The sequence below is a fragment of the Ctenocephalides felis genome, unplaced genomic scaffold (genome assembly GCF_003426905.1).
Source record: "Ctenocephalides felis isolate EL2017-DRISC unplaced genomic scaffold, ASM342690v1 CF-g0.4_SCAFFOLD_00845, whole genome shotgun sequence".
In the NCBI taxonomy this organism is placed as follows: domain Eukaryota; kingdom Metazoa; phylum Arthropoda; class Insecta; order Siphonaptera; family Pulicidae; genus Ctenocephalides; species Ctenocephalides felis.
In genome coordinates, this window is record NW_020536999.1 from 10,084,598 (window position 1) to 10,107,801 (window position 23,204).

At 29.5% G+C, this 23,204-nt stretch overlaps 3 protein-coding genes and 1 pseudogene across 5 annotated transcripts; 2 read left to right on the plus strand and 2 right to left on the minus strand.

Moving 5' to 3' along the window:
• LOC113377701 overlaps positions 1-552 on the minus strand; it is a 30,932-nt pseudogene extending 30,380 nt beyond the window's left edge.
• A 5,942-nt stretch (positions 553-6,494) lies between these two features.
• Positions 6,495-10,772, minus strand: LOC113374215 (fidgetin-like protein 1). 3 transcript variants are annotated; one of them, XM_026614395.1, is made up of 9 exons: positions 10,644-10,772; positions 9,854-10,525; positions 9,654-9,787; positions 9,440-9,595; positions 7,654-7,722; positions 7,449-7,582; positions 7,136-7,363; positions 6,880-7,071; positions 6,495-6,630 (listed from the first exon to the last, which is right to left on the minus strand). In XM_026614395.1, exons 1-9 carry the CDS (start codon positions 10,673-10,675, stop codon positions 6,514-6,516), a joined length of 1,734 nt encoding a protein of 577 aa, XP_026470180.1. In that variant the 5' UTR covers positions 10,676-10,772; the 3' UTR covers positions 6,495-6,513. The 3 variants fall into 3 exon arrangements, with proteins under 3 accessions (XP_026470180.1, XP_026470181.1, XP_026470183.1); XM_026614396.1 differs by lacking the exon at positions 7,654-7,722; XM_026614398.1 differs by lacking the exon at positions 7,654-7,722 and having other exon boundaries at positions 7,136-7,359; positions 7,445-7,582.
• Positions 10,773-11,266: 494 nt separating this feature from the next.
• On the plus strand, positions 11,267-12,892 carry LOC113377708 (G patch domain-containing protein 4-like). The gene is made up of 4 exons (XM_026618117.1): positions 11,267-11,502; positions 12,075-12,226; positions 12,375-12,607; positions 12,724-12,892. Exons 1-4 carry the CDS (start codon positions 11,457-11,459, stop codon positions 12,890-12,892), a joined length of 600 nt encoding a protein of 199 aa, XP_026473902.1. The 5' UTR covers positions 11,267-11,456.
• Positions 12,893-13,811: 919 nt separating this feature from the next.
• Positions 13,812-16,661, plus strand: LOC113374250 (46 kDa FK506-binding nuclear protein-like). Its single transcript, XM_026614400.1, has 6 exons — positions 13,812-13,951; positions 14,543-14,770; positions 14,846-15,110; positions 15,174-15,543; positions 16,209-16,381; positions 16,567-16,661. Exons 1-6 carry the CDS (start codon positions 13,942-13,944, stop codon positions 16,646-16,648), a joined length of 1,128 nt encoding a protein of 375 aa, XP_026470185.1. The 5' UTR covers positions 13,812-13,941; the 3' UTR covers positions 16,649-16,661.
• Positions 16,662-23,204: the final 6,543 nt, after the last annotated feature.

Here is a 23,204-nt window from a genome sequence, read left to right on the forward strand (position 1 = left end):
GCCATGCAATATACAAAATGGCACTCTCGAGTGCCACCTCGAGTGCACCTGTAGGGATTTTCAGGTCTTAGTATATAAGTATAGAACTCTGAAATATAATAATAATGGCCATGCAAAATACAATATACATACAAGATACGCATATACATGTATAATTATAATGATAATGGCCATGCAATATACAAAATGGCACTCTCGAGTGCACCTGTAGGGATTTTCAGGTCTTAGTATATAAGTATAGAACTCTGAAATATAATGATAATGGCCATGCAATATACAAAATGGCACTCTCGAGTGCACCTGTAGGGATTTTCAGGTCTTAGTATATAAGTATAGAACTCTGAAATATAATAATAATGGCCATGCAAAATACAATATACATACAAGATACGCATATACATGTATAATTATAATGATAATGGCCATGCAATATACAAAATGGCACTCTCGAGTGCACCTGTAGGGATTTTCAGGTCTTAGTATATAAGTATAGAACTCTGAAATATAATAATAATGGCCATGCAAAATACAATATACATACAAGATACGCATATACTTGTATAATTATAATGATAATGGCCATGCAATATACAAAATGGCACTCTCAAGTGCACCTGTAGGGATTTTCAGGTCTTAGTATATAAGTATAGAACTGAAATATAATAATAATAAATATGCAATATGCAATATAACTATATAAACTAACAAAATAAGCATACACAAAAATAATAAAGTGAGACACTCTCGAATGCAAATGTACGGATATTCAGGTCTTAGAGATAACATCTAGTAATTAAGTATACTGAACTGAAATATGATAATAATGAACATGCAATATACAAAATGCGTACAAAATATAAGCGTATAATTAAGTAAAGCACGCCTGAGTGCAAATGTACTGATATTCAGGTCTTAGGGATAGCATCTAGTAATTAAGTATACTGAGCTGAAATATGATAATAATGAACATGCAATATACAAAATGCGTACAAAATATAAGCGTATAATTAAGTAAAGCACGCCTGAGTGCAAATGTACGGATATTCAGGTCTTAGGGATAGCATCTAGTGTATAAGTATTGAACGGAAATATTATAATAATGAAATGTACAAAATGCATACCAAACAAGCGTATACGAAAGTAATTAAGTAAGTACAAATGCATTAATATTTAGGTCTTAACTGAACTAATACCTAGTATATAAGTATAGACATAACTATACCTAGTATATAAGTATATACTATATATATATATAATCTTAACATAACTATACCTAGTATATAAGTATAGAACTGAAATATAATAATAATAAATATGCAATATGCAATATGCGATATAACTATATAAACTAACAAAATAAGCATACACAAAAATAATAAAGTGAGGCACTCTCGAATGCAAATATACGGATATTCAGGTCTTAGTTTATTAGTATATAACTGAAATATAATAATGGCCATGCAATATACAAAACAAATATACAAATACATGCATATATATATATATATATATATATATATATATATATATATAAATTTTCAATAAACTCTAACCTTGAATATTATTTTCAGGTCATATTATCGTCATATTACTACAAGCCTTACTCCAGCTTGGATAAAAAAGCAGTCCAAGAATTCTCCTTATAATACAAAAGATAAGTGAATGAAGATGCTGCAAAGGTAGGATTTTTTTTTTATTATATCTTATCGATATATTATTTATAAGTCATTCGTGAAATATGATAATGACCATGCGATATAGAAAACAACTAAATACAAAATAAGCATATATCAAAATAATTAAGTAGTCGAGTGCAATGTACGGATTTGCAGGTGTTAGGGATAAGACCTAGTATATAAGTATATAACCAAAATATAATAGTGACCATGCGTTATAGAAAACAACTAAATTCAAAATAAGCATATATCAAAATAATTAAGTAGTCGAGAGAAATGTACGGATTTGCTGGTGTTAGGGATAAGACCTAGTATATAAGTACATATGAAATATAATGCAATATACAATATACATACAAAATAAGCATATACAAAAATAATCAAGTAAGGCACTCTAAGAGTGCATCTGTAGGGATTTTCAAGTCTTAGTATATAAGTATAGAACTCTGAAATATAACAATAATGACCATGAAATACACAAAATGCATTACAAAAAGGGCGTATACAAAAATAAATACGCCAAGCACTCTCGAGTGCACCTGTAGGGATTTTCAGGTCTTGGGGATAATAGCTAGTATATAACTGAAATATAACAATGGCCATGCAATATGCAATATACAACATACATACGAAACAAACATTTCCAAAAAAATTTAGTAAGGCACTCTCGAGTGCACCTGTAGGGATTTTCAGGTCTTGGGGATAATAGCTAGTATATAACTGAAATATAACAATGGTCATGCAATATGCAATATACAACATACATAGCAAACAAACATTTCCAAAAAATTAAGTAAGGCACTCAAGAGTGCACCTGTAGGGGTTTTCAGATCTTAGTAGTGTTCTTTCCTACATGCGCTAAATAACTTTATATTTGTATTTATTTTTATCTTTTTATTTAATTTCAATTTCAAAAGTAATATTCATTAACTTCTCATTCAATTTCAAAATTCAATTTCCTTCTATAAACAGTATTGCCAAGCAAGTTTTCAATTCTTCAATGTTGTCCCTTAAACATTCCGCATTCTTTGTTGCGTTGAATAATTATTCCGCAATCTAAGTTGTGTGAATGGGGAAGGTGAGATCGGGACCCTGGCGCTAAGTTTTGCTTACCTAATCTCGAACCCTCCCTGGATCATATGGGACCCTGGCGCTAAGTTTTGCTTACCTAATCCTGATCCCTACTGCGAAGGGTTGAAAGCAAGTTTGTCAATTCTGTCCTTTTCAATCATGAGTAATAAATAGCAAATGGTGAATAGTGAATGAAGTTCAAATTTCAATATTCAATTTTCAATTTTTAATTTTAATTTTTCATTTTCAAGGCACTCTAGAGTGCACCTGTAGGGATTTTCAGGTCTTAGTATATAAGTATAGAACTCTGAAATATAATAATAATGGCCATGCAAAATACAATATACATACAAGATACGCATATACATGTATAATTATAATGATAATGGCCATGCAATATACAAAATGGCACTCTCGAGTGCACCTGTAGGGATTTTCAGGTCTTAGTATATAAGTATAGAACTCTGAAATATAATAATAATGACCATGCAAAATACAATATACATACAAGATACGCATATACATGTATAATTATAATGATAATGGCCATGCAATATACAAAATGGCACTCTCGAGTGCACCTGTAGGGATTTTCAGGTCTTAGTATATAAGTATAGAACTCTGAAATATAATGATAATGGCCATGCAATATACAAAATGGCACTCTCGAGTGCACCTGTAGGGATTTTCAGGTCTTAGTATATAAGTATAGAACTCTGAAATATAATAATAATGGCCATGCAAAATACAATATACATACAAGATACGCATATACATGTATAATTATATTTATTTATTTATTTATTTATTAATTCTACAAGCCGTCGGTATAATATTTAATATTATAATAAGGCTTAAGTCAATATTTTATAGGTTTAATATAATTTAATTAATTATTAGCTATTTTATTACTTATAATGATAATGGCCATGCAATATACAAAATGGCACTCTCGAGTGCACCTGTAGGGATTTTCAGGTCTTAGTATATAAGTATAGAACTCTGAAATATAATAATAATGGCCATGCAAAATACAATATACATACAGGATACGCATATACATGTATAATTATAATGATAATGGCCATGCAATATACAAAATGGCACTCTCGAGTGCACCTGTAGGGATTTTCAGGTCTTAGTATATAAGTATAGAACTGAAATATAATAATAATAAATATGCAATATGCAATATGCAATATGCAATATAACTATATAAACTAACAAAATAAGCATACACAAAAATAATAAAGTGAGACACTCTCGAATGCAAATGTACGGATATTCAGGTCTTAGAGATAACATCTAGTAATTAAGTATACTGAACTGAAATATGATAATAATGAACATGCAATATACAAAATGCGTACAAAATATAAGCGTATAATTAAGTAAAGCACGCCTGAGTGCAAATGTACTGATATTCAGGTCTTAGGGATAGCATCTAGTAATTAAGTATACTGAGCTGAAATATGATAATAATGAACATGCAATATACAAAATGCGTACAAAATATAAGCGTATAATTAAGTAAAGCACGCCTGAGTGCAAATGTACGGATATTCAGGTCTTAGGGATAGCATCTAGTGTATAAGTATTGAACGGAAATATTATAATAATGAAATGTACAAAATGCATACCAAACAAGCGTATACGAAAGTAATTAAGTAAGTACAAATGCATTAATATTTAGGTCTTAACTGAACTAATACCTAGTATATAAGTATAGACATAACTATACATAGTATATAAGTATATACTATATATATAATCTTAACATAACTATACCTAGTATATAAGTATAGAACTGAAATATAATAATAATAAATATGCAATATGCAATATAACTATATAAACTAACAAAATAAGCATACACAAAAATAATAAAGTGAGGCACTCTCGAATGCAAATGTACGGATATTCAGGTCTTAGTTTATTAGTATATAACTGAAATATAATAATGGCCATGCAATATACAAAACAAATATACAAATATATATATATATATATATATATATAAATTTTCAATAAACTCTAACCTTGAATATTATTTTCAGGTCATATTATCGTCATATTACTACAAGCCTGAATACTCCAGCTTGGATAAAAAAGCAGTCCAAGAATTCTCCTTATAATACAAAAGATAAGTGAATGAAGATGCTGAAAAGGTAGGATTTTTTTTTTATTATATCTTATCGATATATTATTTATAAGTCATTTGTGAAATATGATAATGACCATGCGATATAGAAAACAACTAAATACAAAATAAGCATATATCAAAATAATTAATTTGTCGAGTGAAATGTACGGATTTGCAGGTGTTAGGGATAAGACCTAGTATATAAGTATATAACCAAAATATATGAGTGACCATGCGATACAGAAAACAACTAAATACAAAATAAGCATATATCAAAATAATTAAGTAGTCGAGAGAAATGTACGGATTTGCTGGTGTTAGGGATAAGACCTAGTATATAAGTACATATGAAATATAATGCAATATACAATATACATACAAAATAAGCATATACAAAAATAATCAAGTAAGGCACTCTAGAGTGCACCTGTAGGGATTTTCAGGTCTTAGTATATAAGTATAGAACTCTGAAATATAACAATAATGACCATGAAATACACAAAATGCATTACAAAAAGGGCGTATACAAAAATAAATACGCCAAGCACTCTCGAGTGCACCTGTAGGAATTTTCAGGTCTTGGGGATAATACGTAGTATTTAACTGAAATAAATATAACAATGGCCATGCAATATGCAATATACAACATACATACGAAACAAACATTTCCAAAAAAATTTAGTAAGGCACTCTCGAGTGCACCTGTAGGGATTTTCAGGTCTTGGGGATAATAGCTAGTATATAACTGAAATATAACAATGGTCATGCAATATGCAATATACAACATACATAGCAAACAAACATTTCCAAAAAATTAAGTAAGGCACTCAAGAGTGCACCTGTAGGGGTTTTCAGATCTTAGTAGTGTTCTTTCCTACATGCGCTAAATAACTTTATATTTGTATTTATTTTTATCTTTTTATTTAATTTCAATTTCAAATGTAATATTCATTAACTTCTCATTCAATTTCAAAATTCAATTTCCTTCTATAAACAGTATTGCCAAGCAAGTTTTCAATTCTTCAATGTTGTCCCTTAAACATTCCGCATTCTTTGTTGCGTTGAATAATTATTCCGCAATCTAAGTTGTGTGAATGGGGAAGGTGAGATCGGGACCCTGGCGCTAAGTTTTGCTTACCTAATCTCGAACCCTCCCTGGATCATATGGGACCCTGGCGCTAAGTTTTGCTTACCTAATCCTGATCCCTACTGCGAAGGGTTGAAAGCAAGTTTGTCAATTCTGTCCTCCAAAGGCCTTTGAGACTTATCTATATAAAATTAAATATAAACGAAACAAAGGGAGCAACTGTAGTTTTTAATAAGAGAGCTTATATTAAGTTAAGCCTTATATTTGTATCTTGCTGGTATTATAAAATAATAATAGGATTTAATTACGGGTGCAGAACCCTTTAAACAAATATTTTAGTATTAGATCTCGTGATATACATAGTATTTTATGCAACTTTATCCCATTCCTTTGAAATCATTTATTATTATAAGATTACGATTGAACATGTGCATATCAAAAATGAAATAATAAATTATTTAATAAACAACTATTTTTATTTATAAATTGTATTATGTAACATTTTGTTTGGTGTTTATGATTTCAGACAGAATTATTTATCCAGAACCGTATAAATTATTCCACTTCACGTATTGGTCTAAGTCCATGTCTGATACACTAGCTCGAACTCGTTTCAAAGCTGTCTCAAAATCTTGGAATGTTATTGGACGAACCTGTAAAGAAAACTAAGTGTAAGTGGCATTTTGCTCAAGGCAAGTTGCATACAGTATTAGCATTATGAAAGTTTCAGTGAAACATTAATTGTACATTTTCGTAAGCACATGGTTGTCCTTAGAACATAATAAATGGCTATTATAAGTTTAATAGGTATTCTTGGTCAAATGTTTTATTTTTTATGGTAATGAGAATACTCATGGTTCACTAACTCTTATTTGTTTGTCTCAAAGATTTTCTTTGCTCACCTCATTCGTCTTGATATTCTGAATAGCTCGAAAATCTAAAGATCTTATTGGACCGAGAGCAGCTTCCTGGCAAAGATTCTTCATATCCGAACCAGAGTAACCGTCAGTTAGATCAGATATGCTGTTAATTTCTTCATCAGTCAAAGAATGATTTTCTGATTGCATGAGGCGACTGACCATTTGATTTCTTGCCTTATTAGAAGGAAACAATGGGATACAATATTTTTTTTATAATATATGTTAATTGGTGCCTTACTGGTTTATCTGGTAAAGGAATATAAAGCCGTTTAACCAATCTTCGTCTAGCAGCTTCGTCTAGTTCTTGGGGCCTATTAGTGGCACCTATGACTAATATCCTATCACTTTCACCAGTCCCTGCGCCGTCTAACTGAACCAGGAATTCGGTTTTGATTCTGCGGGAGCTCTCGTGCTCTGTGTCGGAGCGCTGGGATAGGAGGGAATCTATTTCGTCTATGAAAACTACCTAAAGGTGAAATAGTACATGAACTAGTTGTAATAATTTGATTTATTATGAAAAATTGAAAATTATAAAAGATCTTAGTACTTACAGCTGGTTGATGTACATTTGCAACTGCGAATAATGCTCGGACCATTTTCTCACCATCTCCTACCCATTTGGAGGTCAAGCTGGAGGCACTTATACTGAAGAAAGTTGATCCTGATTGACTGGCTATGCACTTTCCTAAATAGAAAGTAAAGAATTATACATATATATATATATATATATATATATATATATATATACTAGCATACCCAGCCTCGCGTTGCGACGGCCCACGTGCCTGATTGAAATTTGAATCCGTTTGACAATCTTTGTCAAACCTTTTGGTATAAAAAACTCATATCAATCCAAAAATAAACCAGTGGTGTATGGCATCGTGCCTTAAGGCAAATTGCTGGAACTTCTCGTACCGTAATTAAAAATTCGAGAAATTTTAAACGTTTTCAAATATATCATACAAATACTGTAACTTTCATTATTTTTGCTATCTTGTTGTATCTGAGCAAATCAAATGTAAATCATAAATCATAACTCAAATTATCTCCAGGACATTAACAATCAATCGTCATTTCATTTCAAAAAAAATAGTTGCCTAATTTGCACAAAATTGAAAAAGTGCTCCCGCATAGTCACAGTCTAAACGCATTTGCAAATAATTCTGTGCGACATTTTCACTTATACTGTGCTTAGCTTGGCGGCATTTTCACATTTTTCAATAGTTTTTCACAAAATTGTACAGGACATTGCTCCAGTACATAAACAGTCTAAACGCACTTGGATAAACATTTGTACCAGAGTGGCGCTTAGATTGTGCTTAGCCCATGTAATTTTTTGAATTTTTAATCCAAAATTACAAATATATTTTTTGGAAAAAAAAATTAGCAACAATTTTTTTTTCCAAAATCAATTATTTTGTTAAGACAAGCAGAAAGTTCTTTGAATCATTTAAATCGGACGCTTAGTTCTCTCAAAAGCTGCCATTTTTTTAAACATTTAGCTCTGTATCTCCGAAACCGCTGGGCCTACTTTTGCCAAAAACTAATAACCACTTTTCCCCGTCATTACGAACTGAATGTTTTTTGGATCATACAAATCGGATGATCACAGCTATACCAGTGCGATTGCCTTGGAAAAAAGTTTAAAATATCCAAAATAAAGAAAACATTTTTTTCAAAGTCTTTTTTTCACTAAAAATGTCAATTTCAAAAATTCAAAATTTCTCAAAAATCTAATTTTTTAATAATATAAATCTTTAAAAAAAAAAAAAAAATTTTTGTACGGTAAGCCTTTTTTTACAAAAATGTCAATTTTTTTCTACAAAAATTCAAAATTTCTCAAAAATCTAATTTTTTAATAATTTTAATCTTTTTAAAAAAATTAATTTTTGGTACGGTAAGTCTTTTTTTTTCAAAAATGTCAATTTTTTCTACAAAAATTCAAAAATCTAATTTTTTAATAATTTTAATCTTTTTAAAAAAATTAATTTTTGGTACGGTAAGTCTTTTTTTCCAAAAATGTCAATATTTCTACAAAAATTCAAAATTTCTCAAGAATCGATTTTTTAAATAATTTTAATCTTTTTAAAAAAAAAATAATTTTTGGTACGGTAAGCCTTATTTTTTCAAAAATGTCAATGTATTTCTACAAAAATTCAAAATTTCTCAAAGATCTAATTTTTTAATAATTTTAATCTTTTTAAAAAAAATTAATTTTTGTACTTTTTTCCAAAAATGTCAATTTTTTTCTACAAAAATTCAAAATTTCTTAAAAATCTAATTTTTTAATAATTTTAATCTTTTTAAAAAAGTTAATTTTTGGTACGGCAAGTCTTTTTCCAAAAATGTCAATTTTTTTCTACAATAATTCAAAATTTCTCGAAAATCTAATTTTTTAATAATTTTAATTTAAAAAAAAAAAAATGGTAAGTTCCAGCAATTTGCCTTAAGGCACGACGCCATACACCACTAGTTTATTATCTCAAGGTATTTGTCTGTACAAATATTGATTATTTATACAAGATATGATTATTACAGTTACCTATGAGTGTTTTTCCAGTACCAGGAGGTCCAAACAATAAGATACCTCTCGGAGGCCTCCTGAGACCAGTAAAGATATCAGGTCTCAACAGCGGCCAAACTACAGACTCTTGAATACTGGATTTTGCAAAATCAAGACCGGCAATGTCATCCCAACCTAATGAAAAAAATTTAGTATAAAATATATGATAAACAAATCAATTATTTACAATTACCTATTTTATTCCCTGTGTCCATTATTTCATTTCTAATTAACTCGACCATTTTAGGGTCAATATGTTGTAATCTGGGATCTATTTCACCACCAACTTCTTTGGGAGGACTAGAATTCCAAGCAGATTTATCATTGCTGAAATAAAATGAGTGCATTATAACTACATATATAAACTATTAATAATTAAGTTAAATCCATTACTCGTTTGCTATAGGTGGTACAAATTTGTTAGTAACTCCTCTTCTAGTGCCCAAAGACCTTTTAAGACTTCCGTAGCCATAATTATCAGTTTTTTGACCCTGATTCTTTTTCATTTGTTGCAAAATAAGTTCACTTTTGGCTGTTCTAAACGCATTGGTAGTACTCGGTGAATCAGGTTGGTCAGGGATAGAAGTCTTATTATTGTTATTGTAGGTACTTGTGAAAGATGGTTGGCGAGAGAACTTATTAGGTGCAGAATTTGATGTATATTGGAAATTTGGCTTTGGTGTAAAAATATTTTTAGACTTGTCTCCACTACTATTATCAGTATATTGGAAATTTGGTTTCAGTTTAGTAATATTTTCAACATTGTCTTTATTAGTCTTAGATTCTGTCGGTTTTGAATTCTTAGCTTTTACCAACATTTGTATATCTTTGTCAGTAACGGTACAACTCCTAAATTTCTCAAATCTTTTCTTAGCATCGTCTTTTAATGAATCTGCAGAGCTTTTCCAAGTCTTAGCATTTGATTTATTTTTGCAAGCTGCTGCTAAAGTGAGACAAGGTCCTGCGTAGTTATTAACAGCATTTGGACCTTGCATAGTGTCCACGATCGAACAGTATTCTTTGAGATCATTTTCAAGAAGCAAAGCTGTTGCTTCTGGCTTCAGTCTGAGAACAATAATAAAATAAAAGATTATAAAAATTCAAGGTAGTAATAATAATGTTTTATAACCTAAATCAACAAAAACAATTGTAATAAACTATGTTTATTTTTATAATGACTTACAGTTTTAAAGATGTTGCATGTGTTAAAGTCATAAGTTTTCTTTTGGTTTCACATTTTGAGAAATCATTAACATTGGATTCTTTTAAGTAAATTGTTTGATAATGATGTGTGAAATTTACATTATCTTGTTCTGACATTTTGGAACTATTAATTATCACAAATACTAAAGTTTAAATTCAAATTGTTGCGATAATTTAAAATAACGGAAGTTTAACTGTGAAGAACGAGGGAATGAAACAAGTTTATGTGCGATATCCAATTTATTTTATATCTTGTATTAAAACACAAAATGAAATATTAAAATACTATTTTCTTTAACTAGTTTGTCATATTAATTTTATGAGCAATGTTTTTGACATAAATGTTCTTCAGGTTACGTCAATGTTTCTCAATGACATTTTTACAGTAAAGCTTCGAGTTTAAAATATTGCGATTAATAGAATTAACATTAAAGTTTGGAAATCCTTGTATTGTTTGTCAAAGAAGCTGCTTTACCGATCTAAAATTTTTAAATTGTTCGGTCAAATATATTCCTGTCAACGTCGTTTTACATCATCAGGCAACACTAAATTTTTTAATTAAGCAGACGAACTGTCAAAGTCAGATTCGGTCACGCACAGCGTGGCTTAATTTATAGGTTATAAAGTTTACAAAACAAATATTTATTTTTAATTATTACTTACAATTATGTAAATATAATTCAAATATAAACAATGTCAGCTTGTATGATGTGTATATAGTATAGATAATAAGTAGATATTCAAAGGTTTGTGTTTACATTTTTTCTACCCCCAAATATATAATTTTGTCATTATGGACTTTGCAAAGAATCAACTTTTGAAATATGGATGGAAAGAGGGTAAGAATTTATATTATTTTCAGATATATGTTTCTCTTTACATAACATTATTTTTATTAAGAAGATTAGAATGCCAATTTTGAGTATAACTCTAAGGAATGACTTTAACAAAAATGTGTAATTGTTCAATTTAATTCATATTTTATAAAACAACCTATTTATTCTGATTGAATTTCTTAATTCAGATTAAATTATTAATTATTATTAAGTTAATTCTTGAGTTGTTCATAAATATCATTAATATTATTATAACAAATTGATAATAAAATATGTATCAATGTAAATTGTAACTATTGCATTTAAATAAAGTCTATCTATTATCGAGACTGTTACAAAATTTGTAGTATGCACTTTGTTTATCCAATTATTAGTAGTATAATATTTATCCAATTATTAGTAGAATAATAAATTTAAAAAACTTTTATGAAACATTTCATTAAAATCCTTGCCAATATGTCATTATTATAAAAATATCACAATTTACATTATTTGTGCTCCAGTAATTAAAATAGATTAATTAATAAATAATACATGTTAAATAAATTTTATTATTATATCTTTTCCCCTTTTAGGTGAAGGTCTTGGTAAAAACAATGATGGTATATCGTCAGCTCTGAAACCAAGTTTGAAATTCGATAAATGTGGAATCGGTCATGATCCTGCAAAAGAATTTACAGACCATTGGTGGGAAGAGGGATATAACAATGCTGTCAACAATATTAATGTAAATGGATTTAAATAAACACAAAAAATAGTATAGTCACTTTAATTAACCAATTAGAATGCTATACAAACTAAATCAACTAAAAAAGAAATATTCATTATTGATGTCTTTTAAATTATTCATAAAAAAATATTTCTTATTTCAATAGGTTTCAAATTCAGAAGGAGACGTGAAAGTCTCTGCCGAAAAATGTTTAGAAGAAGTAAAAAAGACTAGTAGAAAAGCTAAATACGAATCATTCTTAAAAACATCTACCTTAACCAGTCAAGGCTACGAAGAACAAACTGACACAAAACAAGAGTCCATTACCAAACCAATTAAACACGTAGCACTTACTGATGAAGAATTACTAAAAGCTTGCGGAAAACGAACTGCTCATAAGTAAGAAGAATGATATATTACATTTATATTTATTTTTATATGTATGTTTATATTTATATATTTGTATTTGTATTTATATTTATGTGTTACAATAAATAATTAATATTTATTTACAGAGGAGCAAGACATGGATTAAATTTGACTGGCAAATTAGCGAGAATTAAAGCTCAGGAAGAAGAATTGTTGATGTTGTTTAAGAATAAAAATAAATCTTTAGAAACCAATAGTGATTCGTTATCCAAAGTATCAAAGAAGAAGAAACGTAAACATAAATCAAAAGAGTAACTGATATTTAAAAATATAGCATTTATATTTTGAAACATGGTGTGTTTTTTTTATAATTACAAACGGGTTAAACAATTTAACAAACAAAATGTGCCTAAAATAGCATTTTAAACATAAGAAGTTTATTGCCTCATTAAATTCTATTTTCTGCCTTTTATAGTTAAGCTAAGGGCACATTTATTTTTTGAATAAAGTTCAATTTTAATCTCCTTTGCACAAACAATGTAAATTGTGATATTTTTAGAATAACGACATATAAGCAAGGATTTTAATGAATTATTTTATAAAGGTTTTTTATATTTTTTGTACCAAATAATACTTATAAATTGTGTTATTAATAATTAGTTAAACAAAGTACATGCTACAAATTTAGTAACAATCTTGATAATAGATAGATAGTCTTTAATTAAATGCAATAGGCACTATTTACATCAATAATATTTATGAACAACTCAAGATTAACTGAAAGATAATTAATAATTAAATTAATTCAACCTGGATTAGGAAATTCAATCAGATTAATTAGGTTGTTGTATAAGATATTTTCTAAAATTTGAATGAAATTGAACAATTACTCAGGTCAAATCATTTTTAAACATTAAACATTTTTGTTTGAACTCATTGAGTGATATATTAATTTAAATTAAATTATTTAGTGAAAGAACAGTAATTTGTGTAATTGTTTAATGCTATAAGTTTTGCTTATTTCATAGCAATATTGTCTTACAATATATTTGTTTGGAGGTTTAACCCTCTTAATTTTATCCATGCATATCAAATATCACTAAATAATTTAAAGCCATTTGAATTAACCGCTTATTCAATTAGTATTACCACATCTAATTTTTCCTTCTAGAATGTTACCACTTCACATGGCAACACTATAAACATCGCGCCATTTAGCAAATATCCATGCGTTTGCTTTGCTGACAGAGACTGAACATTCCAACAAGTCCGTTGGCCAGCAATACCGGCGAAGAAAAATAATTATACTTTATTATTTGTACACTTTTTAGTTTTGTGACCGAGTTAAATAAAGAATATTCAAAATGTTTTGGGGTAAGTCTTTTCTAATTATTTAAAATTAACGCGAAACACGTGTTGTGATGCTCGATTGGAGGGCACATAACCTATGTAATGGAATTTGCAACATGTTTAATGTAAAACTGTAGTTTTAGGGAATTAAATACGTGTTATAGGTGTAATTTTATTCACAGGCAAATTTGTACTTGCTGTTTGAATAATATCGCCATTTTAGCTAACCTAATGTTGTCTTTGCAAAAACGTGTTTTCAAAATGGATTGTAGATTCTTTTATCTAAGAACAACTCTTTATTGTCTTGATCAATATGTTACAAATAGTTTTAACAATTGGAATGAGATTATAATAATCACTTTGTCAATCTTGGCACATTGGAGCCCCCAATGTGCACTTAAACATTGTCTTGCATATTAGCTTTATAAAGGTTATGTTTTAAATTTACTTTTTAGCCTACTGCCATTTTTATCTTATTTTGAATTTGATGAATAATCGTATCATGTTTCAATTGTGCATTTAAAACATGCCTTGCAGTTTTCTGGTAAATCTTTAATTTAGTTTTTTAGTTTATCATAAAGTTTCAAATATAACTTTAATATTTATTTTTCCCAGGACTGATTATGGAACCTAACAAGCGGTACACGCAAGTAGTAGACAAATCTTTCCATGTATCGCAAGCAGCATTAGACATTAACAGCAGCGATGGGGAGCCTTGTCAAATTATGTTGGCGTACGAGAAAAGAAACTATCTTATTGGAACTTTGCAGAAAGGAAAGGTCATGCAGATTCCTTTGGATTTAAATTTTGAACAGGGAACTAAAATGTCCTTCACAAGCAATGGTAAGGGAGGGAAATAATAGCAAAAAAAATAAAATACTAGTCTTTGTGATGTTTCAATGTCTTCTTCTATTTTAGGAAATTCTCACGTCCACTTAACTGGTTATTTAACCCCGGATGACCCATATGACAATATTATGGATGAATCCGGAAGCGAGTTGGAAGAAGAGGTCCCTGAATTAGTCCCTGCCAAAAAAACCAAACGTAAAGCAATGGAACCACAACCGTCGACTTCTAAAAAATCCAGATCTTCAGATTTGGAAGATCTCTTGAACAATACAAAAGATGATACCTCGAGCGAAGACGATGAGGACTATGAGCCTGATGGTGTAGTCAATGACAGGTAAAATATTTTAAAACCACGTAAACATCTAGGGCTGTTTTATTAAAATTCTATTTCTTTCAGTGATATGGATATTAATGCATCAGACTTAATGGAGGATGAGTTGGATGATGATGATGATGACGACGACGATGATGATGATGTTGAAGGAGCTGGTGATAATGATGAGGACGATGATGATGACGACGACGATGATGATGAAGAGGGCGAGGATGAAGATGAGGAGGAAGAGGAAGAAAAGACTGACAACAAAACCAAAGCAAATAAGAAACCACAACAGAATGGAGTATCAGACCCAAAAAAGAAAAACAAAGCTGAAAAGAATCAACAGAACGAACAAAAGGGACAAAAGAAAACTCTTGCCGGTGGAGTAATTGTTGAGGAATTGAAGGTTGGAAGTGGAAAAGTCGCACAGAGTGGAAACAAAGTTCAAGTAAGTAGTAAAGGACATTTTGCGGTTATAGATATTTTAATTGCATAAATTTTTCATGTTAAGCGGGCGTTTATTAATCATATCATCAATTTTTAAGGATTTTTGGAATCCCTTCCTTGGTGATTTATCAGTCAAAATTATTTTCTCTCTCCCACCAAACATCACATGCATTTTTAGTTACAAAAAAAGTTGTAAAATTTTTGATTTTCTTAAATGTTTTTTTTCATCCCTTCATTTTGCTATTTTTGTCTCTTTTCATTTGACTATTTATCTTGATTTTATTATCTCTTAATTTTGCTATTTTTCTCAATTTTGCACTATTTCTCAATTATATTTCTATATTTTTACATTATATTTTCACTACTGTCCAAATTTTGCTGTTTTTCTTAATTTTACTGATTTCCAATTTAATTTGTTAATTTTACTCTTGGACTCTTTAATTTGTCGCTTCTTAATTTTGTTTACCTCCTTTCATTTCCTTTTTTTTTTCATCTTACTGCATTTTTTCAAAATTTTACAATTGTGTAATTTTTTTAATTACACTGTTTTTACTTAGTTTTTCTCTTAAATTTGCTGTTCAACTTATTGAAGTTTTTTGTAACTATTCTTATTAACTTTCCTTAATTTTTCATCTATTATTTTATAATTTAATTTTTTTTTTCTAGGTATATTACATCGGTAGGTTGAAACAAAACAACAAAGTTTTCGACAGTGCACAAAATGGACCAGGATTCAAATTCGCTTTGGGCAAGGGAGAAGTCATCAAAGGTTGGGATGTTGGTGTAGTCGGCATGAAAGTTGGAGGCAAAAGACGCTTGACAATCCCACACCACATGGCGTAAGTATAATAATCCAAACTTAAAAATACAAGATTTCAAAGCATATATTAGGTTGTCAAATATCTCCCTTCCGCTTTTTTGCTCTTGGTTTATAATACAAAAAGGCAGAAGGGAGATATTTGACAACCTTATAAATTTCTTATATTATATAATTTATTTATATATTATATATTTTTTTCTCTAGTTATGGCACAAAGGGCAGCCCACCAGTAATTCCACCAAACAGCACATTGGTATTCGAAGTAGAATTAAGAAATGTACACTAAAAATATGTCGATTAAGTAAGCAGCCATGCAGTAATGCTGATATATATTCATAAGATAAACTTTTAATTAGTTTAAATCGATTTCATGTAAACTTTTTGTGTACTACATTTTTTAGTGTATAAGAATGAATGAATTATTCTCGTCTGTTAAGCATTATTATTATTGTTGTCATTTTTTTTATTCAAATATATAACATTTGTACAAGATAAAGGAAACTTTAGTAAATTTTAGGTTAAGTTAGATTCTTTTATTTTTTGTATTACAATCTGTAAAGTATGAATGTGATAAGTGGGCATTTTAAAAACAATTTAGTGATAAAATATGCAAGCATAATTTGAACACATAGCAGTATATGAAATGCAGCTCTGATATAATTATTTTTGTGTATCCAAAATAATGTTCTAACTTACAGCAAATTGCTATTTTGATTCAAATTTCAAACTGTTGTGAAAATAATTCACTGAACTAAATATTAGCATCATTTTGTTTCAAATCAAGTTGCATGAACCATAATATTAATTTATGAGTGATTTATAAGTATAGTTAGTTACTGCAGAGCATTATAATGTGCAAGATATTGTAGGTTATTTTGTACAAATTATTCAAACAAATGTTTTGAATAATTTTTAAACAATTTTTCAAAGGGCACCTGATTAATCTAAACTTGAAATAACTTTTATACCTAAAGCACTTGTTGTACGCCTCTAATATTTTAGTATATTCATTAAAACCAAAAACTCTTCCGCCATAAATTTTTATTAAAAATCGCCATAAATAATTTATTAATCATTCAATTCTAAAACTAATCAGCACGATTGCGAAATGATATATCTTCGCCTGGTGAAAATGTCCTTTGGGAAGTTAATAAATTATACACTTTATGTAGACAAAAATATTTGTAATTTATATAAAATTTATCCTTTTCATGCAGTTTAAATTTTGCGCGTAAAAGTTGTGCTGGCATCTATGAACAATGAAGTTAGATTCACATAGTATATCCTTTTTCAAAACAAGGATTAAACATATATTTTATTATATTTAAACATTAAAATGATTGAAATACTCAGAATTAATTAAAGCAATTAATCAGCACGATTGCGAAATGATACATCTTCACCTGGTGAAAATGTCCTTTGGGAAGTTAATAAACTATATATTTTGTTTGGACAAAAATATTTTAAATTTGTACAAAATTTATACTTTTCATACAGTTTAAATTTTGCGCGTAAAAGTTGTGGTGACATCTATGAGCATGAAGTTAGTTGCACATTATATATCCTTTTTAAAAACAAGGATTAAACATATATTTTATTATATTTAAACATTTAAATGACTAAATGTCTATTACAAAATACTCAGAGTTAATTAAAATTATAATAAAATTAATTTTGCATAAATTCCTGTTTTCATTATCATTGCTCATGTTTGCTCACAAAAACACACAGCGCTAGTAGTCCTTACTCTTTAGTCGCACATAATGTGTCATATGTTATTGACGTATTTATACGTCTCAAACACAAAAGTAATTAAAAACAAGCATTTTTAACAACAATTAATTTCTAGTGCCTTCAAACAAAATCGAATTAAGTATAAACATTTATAATTTCTATCAATAATTTCTTCAAATTGTCATCTGTGTTAGTTATCTGTCAAAATAATCTGTATTAGTTATCCGCCGGCTTTGAATTTTGACAGAATTGTTTTTACATGCTTTTTAAATGTTCACAAACCATAAATGGATACGGAAATATTATTGACGATTCAGGATTTTATGAAAATGGATATCCTACCGTTACTTGTGGGACAGGACAGGAATTTTTCGACGATCATTCTGGATACATGGCTCGGGGGAGCCTTGACAGTCCTGGCGGAAAATGTAAGTTTTCATTTATTTTTGCAAATTTTGAAAAAATTCGTGCTTTTTGCCAGAAAATACGACATGCTAATCTTATATCAAGTCATTCTGAATCGTTTGATGAAACTAATGAAAATTAGAAAAAGGATGTGTATGTGCGAGCCAAAATTTGACATTTCTTTGACGTTTTGTCAAAAATGTTTGCATTGGTTTCAGAAATTTAAAAGCCCATGAATTTCGAAATGTACTAGTGTTTGTTAGTTTTTTGTATCGATCGACCAAGCCGATTTTTTTTTACAATCAGCAGAAAAATACCAAAATTTTCATTTACCATTTCAAAAAAATCCTTAACCGATTTTGAAAATTCAAAAACCGTTCGAGAGATATCACTTTATAATCGTGCTGGTCAGCCGGGCCGCTTTTTTTTAATTTGTAACTTGCCTTAAGGCAAAATGCCACTTACACCTAGTTAACTTATCGTGAAGTAAGTTATAGTAATCGCAAAAAAATCGAAGATGAAATTTTTTGCATCTTCACGTTTCAGAGGTTTCTGAACATTCTGGCATACCTTAGAAAAAATTGATGTATGTGTGTGTGGATACAAATTTTCGTCCACGATTTCGCGAACACGGATCAACCGATTGGAATAATTTAAAAAACATTCGATTCCTACTGATAAGGAGACGAGCTGACTAGTTTTTGGCAAAGGCAGTTCTAGCCGTTTTGGAGATACGGGGCAAAAAGTGCCAAAAATGGTATTTCAGTTTTTGAGATAACGGGCTGTCCGATTTGAATAATTCAAAAACATTTTACTTGCATTGACGAAATGAACAACTGGTAAATTTTTTAGAAGGCAGTTCCAGCGGTTTCGGAGATCTAATAAAAAATGTAGAAAATAATGCTATTTGGCAGTTAAAAATGAACATTAGACATATGTACATCGTATTATCAGATAATTTATAAAGATTATAATGATAAGAACAAATTTTATGTACATTTATGTGGGTTCCGTACCAATGTTTTACCTTAGACGTCTACGCGGCGCTTATGCGCTTTGATATTTCAACTCCAAATCAGCTATGAAGTACAATTGCTTAAAAAATTGTTCAAAATTTAAAAAATGAAAATACAAAATAATCAAATTATAAAAAAATCAAATTTTACAAAACAGTCAATTTATTTCAAAATTTTTCAAAAATCTAATTTCTTCAGAGTTTTTTTTCAAAATTTAGTTTTTGATGCGGAAAGTTGCAGCTATTTGCCTCAATGCAAAATGCCACTTACACACAGTTTATGAGATAAAATGGTGTAATAAACCTTCCTAAAATTAAATTAAATAATTTATAATTCAATATTGCATTTATTCATAACATGCAAATTTTAATCGTAAAACGTACTGTACTTATATCAATTATCATGAATTGCTAATTAATTTGTTTACGTAATGCGAAATGAATAATTAGTATTAATATGAATTAACTTTTTACATCGTATACACGCACACACACATACACACATATATATGTATAAGGGGATGTTTTCGAATTTCTAGCTCCCAGGGACTCAAATAATTCCAAATTGATAAAAAACAATTCTCTGAAAGTTTTATCATTTAATATTAACATTAAGATAATCCGCACTCCTAACCAAATAATGGATACAATTTTTCGTCCATGTTTTCGGGCGCACGGATGAATAGATTTGAATGATTCAGAAAACATTCGATTCCTATTGATAGAGAGATGTGCTGATTAGTTTTTGGCAAAGGCAGCTCCAGCCGTTACGGAAATACGGAGCAAAGAGTGCATAAAATACAAATCGAGTTTTTAAGAAAACGAAGTATCGGATTTGAATGATCTGAAAAACATTCAATTTGTAATGATTAGGAGAAGAGGTGATTAGTTTTTGGCAAAGGCAGGTCCTGCCGTTTTAGAGATACAGAGCTAAATGTGCAAAAATGGCAGTTTTTGAGAGAACTAAGCGTCCGGTTTGAATGACTCAAATAAACTTTCTGCTTGTACTGACAAAACAATTCCTTTTGAGGATAAAAAATTATTACATCTTTTTTTATTTTCTATAAATATTTTTGTAATTTTGGATTAAAAATTCAAAAAATTACCCAGGCTAAGCACAGTCTAAGCGCCACTCTGGTACAAATGTTTACCGAAGTGCGTTTAGACTGTTTATGTATTGGAGCGATTTTCCAATTTTGTGATAACTAATGAAAAATGTGAAAATGCCGCCAAGCTAAGCACAGTATAAGTGAAAATGTCGCACAGAATTATTTGCAAATGCACATTAGACTGTGACTATACAGGAGCACTTTTTCAATTTTGTGTAAATCAGGCAACTATTTTTTTGAAATTGAATTCGAAATGAAATGACGATTGTTAATGTTCCGGAGATAAATTGATTTATGATTTACATTTGATTTACTCACTCAGATATAACAAGATAGCAAAAATAATGAAAGTTACACCATTTGTAATAATATATTTGAAAACGTTTAAAAAAATGTCTCGAATATTTCATTACGGTACGGGAAGTTCCAGCAATTTGCCTTAAGGCCATACACTACTAGTATAGTCTTGGATTATTAATAATCAAAATATAACCAAAAATTTATTTGGTTCTGGTGGTTTATCTCCTAACCGGTTTCGGTAGCTTATCATGGATGTCAACAGAATTCCTCACAACTGTGACTTTTGTACCAAGATTTGTATAACAAAGTGATAATGAACGTTCGTTCTCCTCTCCAATGAGTTGGCATCGAATCGAGTACATACTATGATATTAGCCAAGGTCGTGTAACTTTGAAGCGAAAACAGCTGTCTGTGTAAAAAACCTACCTACACTTTGTTTGCAGTATTTTTGCTTTGCTTTGTAAGTAAAAGTAAATAAATGTCCCACGCGCATTTGACAAATTGTCCTTTGTACATTGTGTCTGTCGGTAATCAAATGTGTACTCATTGTGACTCAACCGAACAGATAAATATACTAAATGAGTCATTGTTTGGAACTTTGAACCGTGATCGAGAATTTGAAATCTGATAAAAAATCGAACTGCTACTTAAGCTAACATTCACTAAATCTCAAGTGAAAATTTGATATCACACCTGCTTGATATCAAGCTCTCCAAAATGGGTATCGTTTTCGCTTAAAAATATAAATCAATAATAAGGTTTGCAAGCGAAAATTAGCCAACATTGATTGCAATTTATCAGTACTACAGAAATTGTAATAATGAAATTAAAAAGTTCGTTTAAGTGGTCAGTACAACAGCTCAAAGGGTTCGTTAAATTCTGATTTCATTTATAAATAGAATATTATATTTACAAGCGAATAGAAGTGTTTATAATATTTATCCCACAGTTACGAATGAGATTAAAAAATTCATTATCTCGAAATTTAATATTCTTCTTCAGAGGTTCGTCATACGATCGTCCGATTTTGTTCTTTGCGAACGAATCAACTTTCATTGGCTAAACAAGCAAAAAAAATTGATCAGCTGTTGATTTTGCAATCGTTAAAAAATTATCGTGAAATTCTATGAAGTGGAATAAGATTATATCATATTATATATGATATTGTTATGTCTACATCTACACACAAACCTATTTTTGGTAGCATTTTATTAGCGGTGGATGTGTTATATCATCATAGCATACACTTTACCAATAACAAAATTTAACTAGCTGTAAGTGGAATTCTGTCTTAAGGCAATTAAGGCATCGTGCCTTAAGGCAAATTGCTGGAACTTCCCGTACCAAAAATTATTATTTTTTTAAAAACGATTAACATTTTTGAAAAAAATTTACTTCGAAAAAATAAGATTTTTGAGAAACTATATATTGGACAAAAAATTACTTTTTTTTTGAAAAAAAATTTTTTTTTTTAAAAATATTTTTTTTTTATTTTTTTTTTTGAAAAAAAATGTTTTATTTTATTTTGACATATTTTGGAAGATCTAAACTTTTTTTCAAAGCAATCGTACTGCTTTAACTGCATAAAGACGAAATATCAAAGCGCGTAAGCGTCGCGTCGCCGTCTAACGCGTAAACATTGGTACGGAACCCATAGGAATGTAAAAAAAAATTATACTTATTGTTAAAATCTCTATAAAATATCTGATAATTTGATGTGCATATGTCTAATGATCATTTTTGACCGTGTTTTGACAAATGTTTTTTGAATTATTCAAATCGGACGCTCCGTTCTCTTAAAAACTGAGTTACCGTTTTCGGCACTTTTTGCCCCGTATCTTTGGAACGGCTAGACCTGCCTTCGCCAAAAACTAATCAGCACGTCTCCTTATTAATACGAATCGAATGTTTTTTGAATTATTCAAATCGGTTGATCCGTGTTCCTGAAATCGTCGACGAAAATTTGTATCCGCACATACATACACACACGCACATACATACATACATACATACATACATACACACACACATACACACACACACACACACATACATACATCCATTTTTTCTAAGGTATGCCAAAATGTTCAGAAACCTTTGAAACGTAAAGATATATAAAAATTTTCATTTACGATTTTTTTGCGATTACTATAACTTACCCTACGGGAAGTTAATTAAAACATAATTTAGTACATTAATAAAAGGTGAACCACTGGGTTTTCTTTTTAAAGGTCTATTTTATTTGTCAAATTAATTACTCAATGTCTTTCTGTATAGA

Excerpts from the sequence above, each read along its gene's own strand:
- LOC113374250 (XM_026614400.1), top strand. Across the intron at positions 14,771-14,845 it reads AATGTCCTTCACAAGCAATG|GAAATTCTCACGTCCACTTA; the intron begins GTAAGGGAGGGA and ends CTTCTATTTTAG. Across the intron at positions 15,111-15,173 it reads GATGGTGTAGTCAATGACAG|TGATATGGATATTAATGCAT; the intron begins GTAAAATATTTT and ends TATTTCTTTCAG.
- LOC113374215 (XM_026614395.1), bottom strand. The coding sequence starts at position 10,675 with ATGACTTTAACACATGCAACATCTTTAAAACT. Across the intron at positions 10,526-10,643 it reads CATGCAACATCTTTAAAACT|ACTGAAGCCAGAAGCAACAG; the intron begins GTAAGTCATTAT and ends TATTGTTCTCAG. Across the intron at positions 7,072-7,135 it reads TTCCTTTACCAGATAAACCA|GCAAGAAATCAAATGGTCAG; the intron begins GTAAGGCACCAA and ends CCTTCTAATAAG.
- LOC113377708 (XM_026618117.1), top strand. The coding sequence starts at position 11,457 with ATGGACTTTGCAAAGAATCAACTTTTGAAATATGGATGGAAAGAGG. Across the intron at positions 11,503-12,074 it reads GAAATATGGATGGAAAGAGG|GTGAAGGTCTTGGTAAAAAC; the intron begins GTAAGAATTTAT and ends TTCCCCTTTTAG. Across the intron at positions 12,227-12,374 it reads ATGCTGTCAACAATATTAAT|GTTTCAAATTCAGAAGGAGA; the intron begins GTAAATGGATTT and ends TTATTTCAATAG.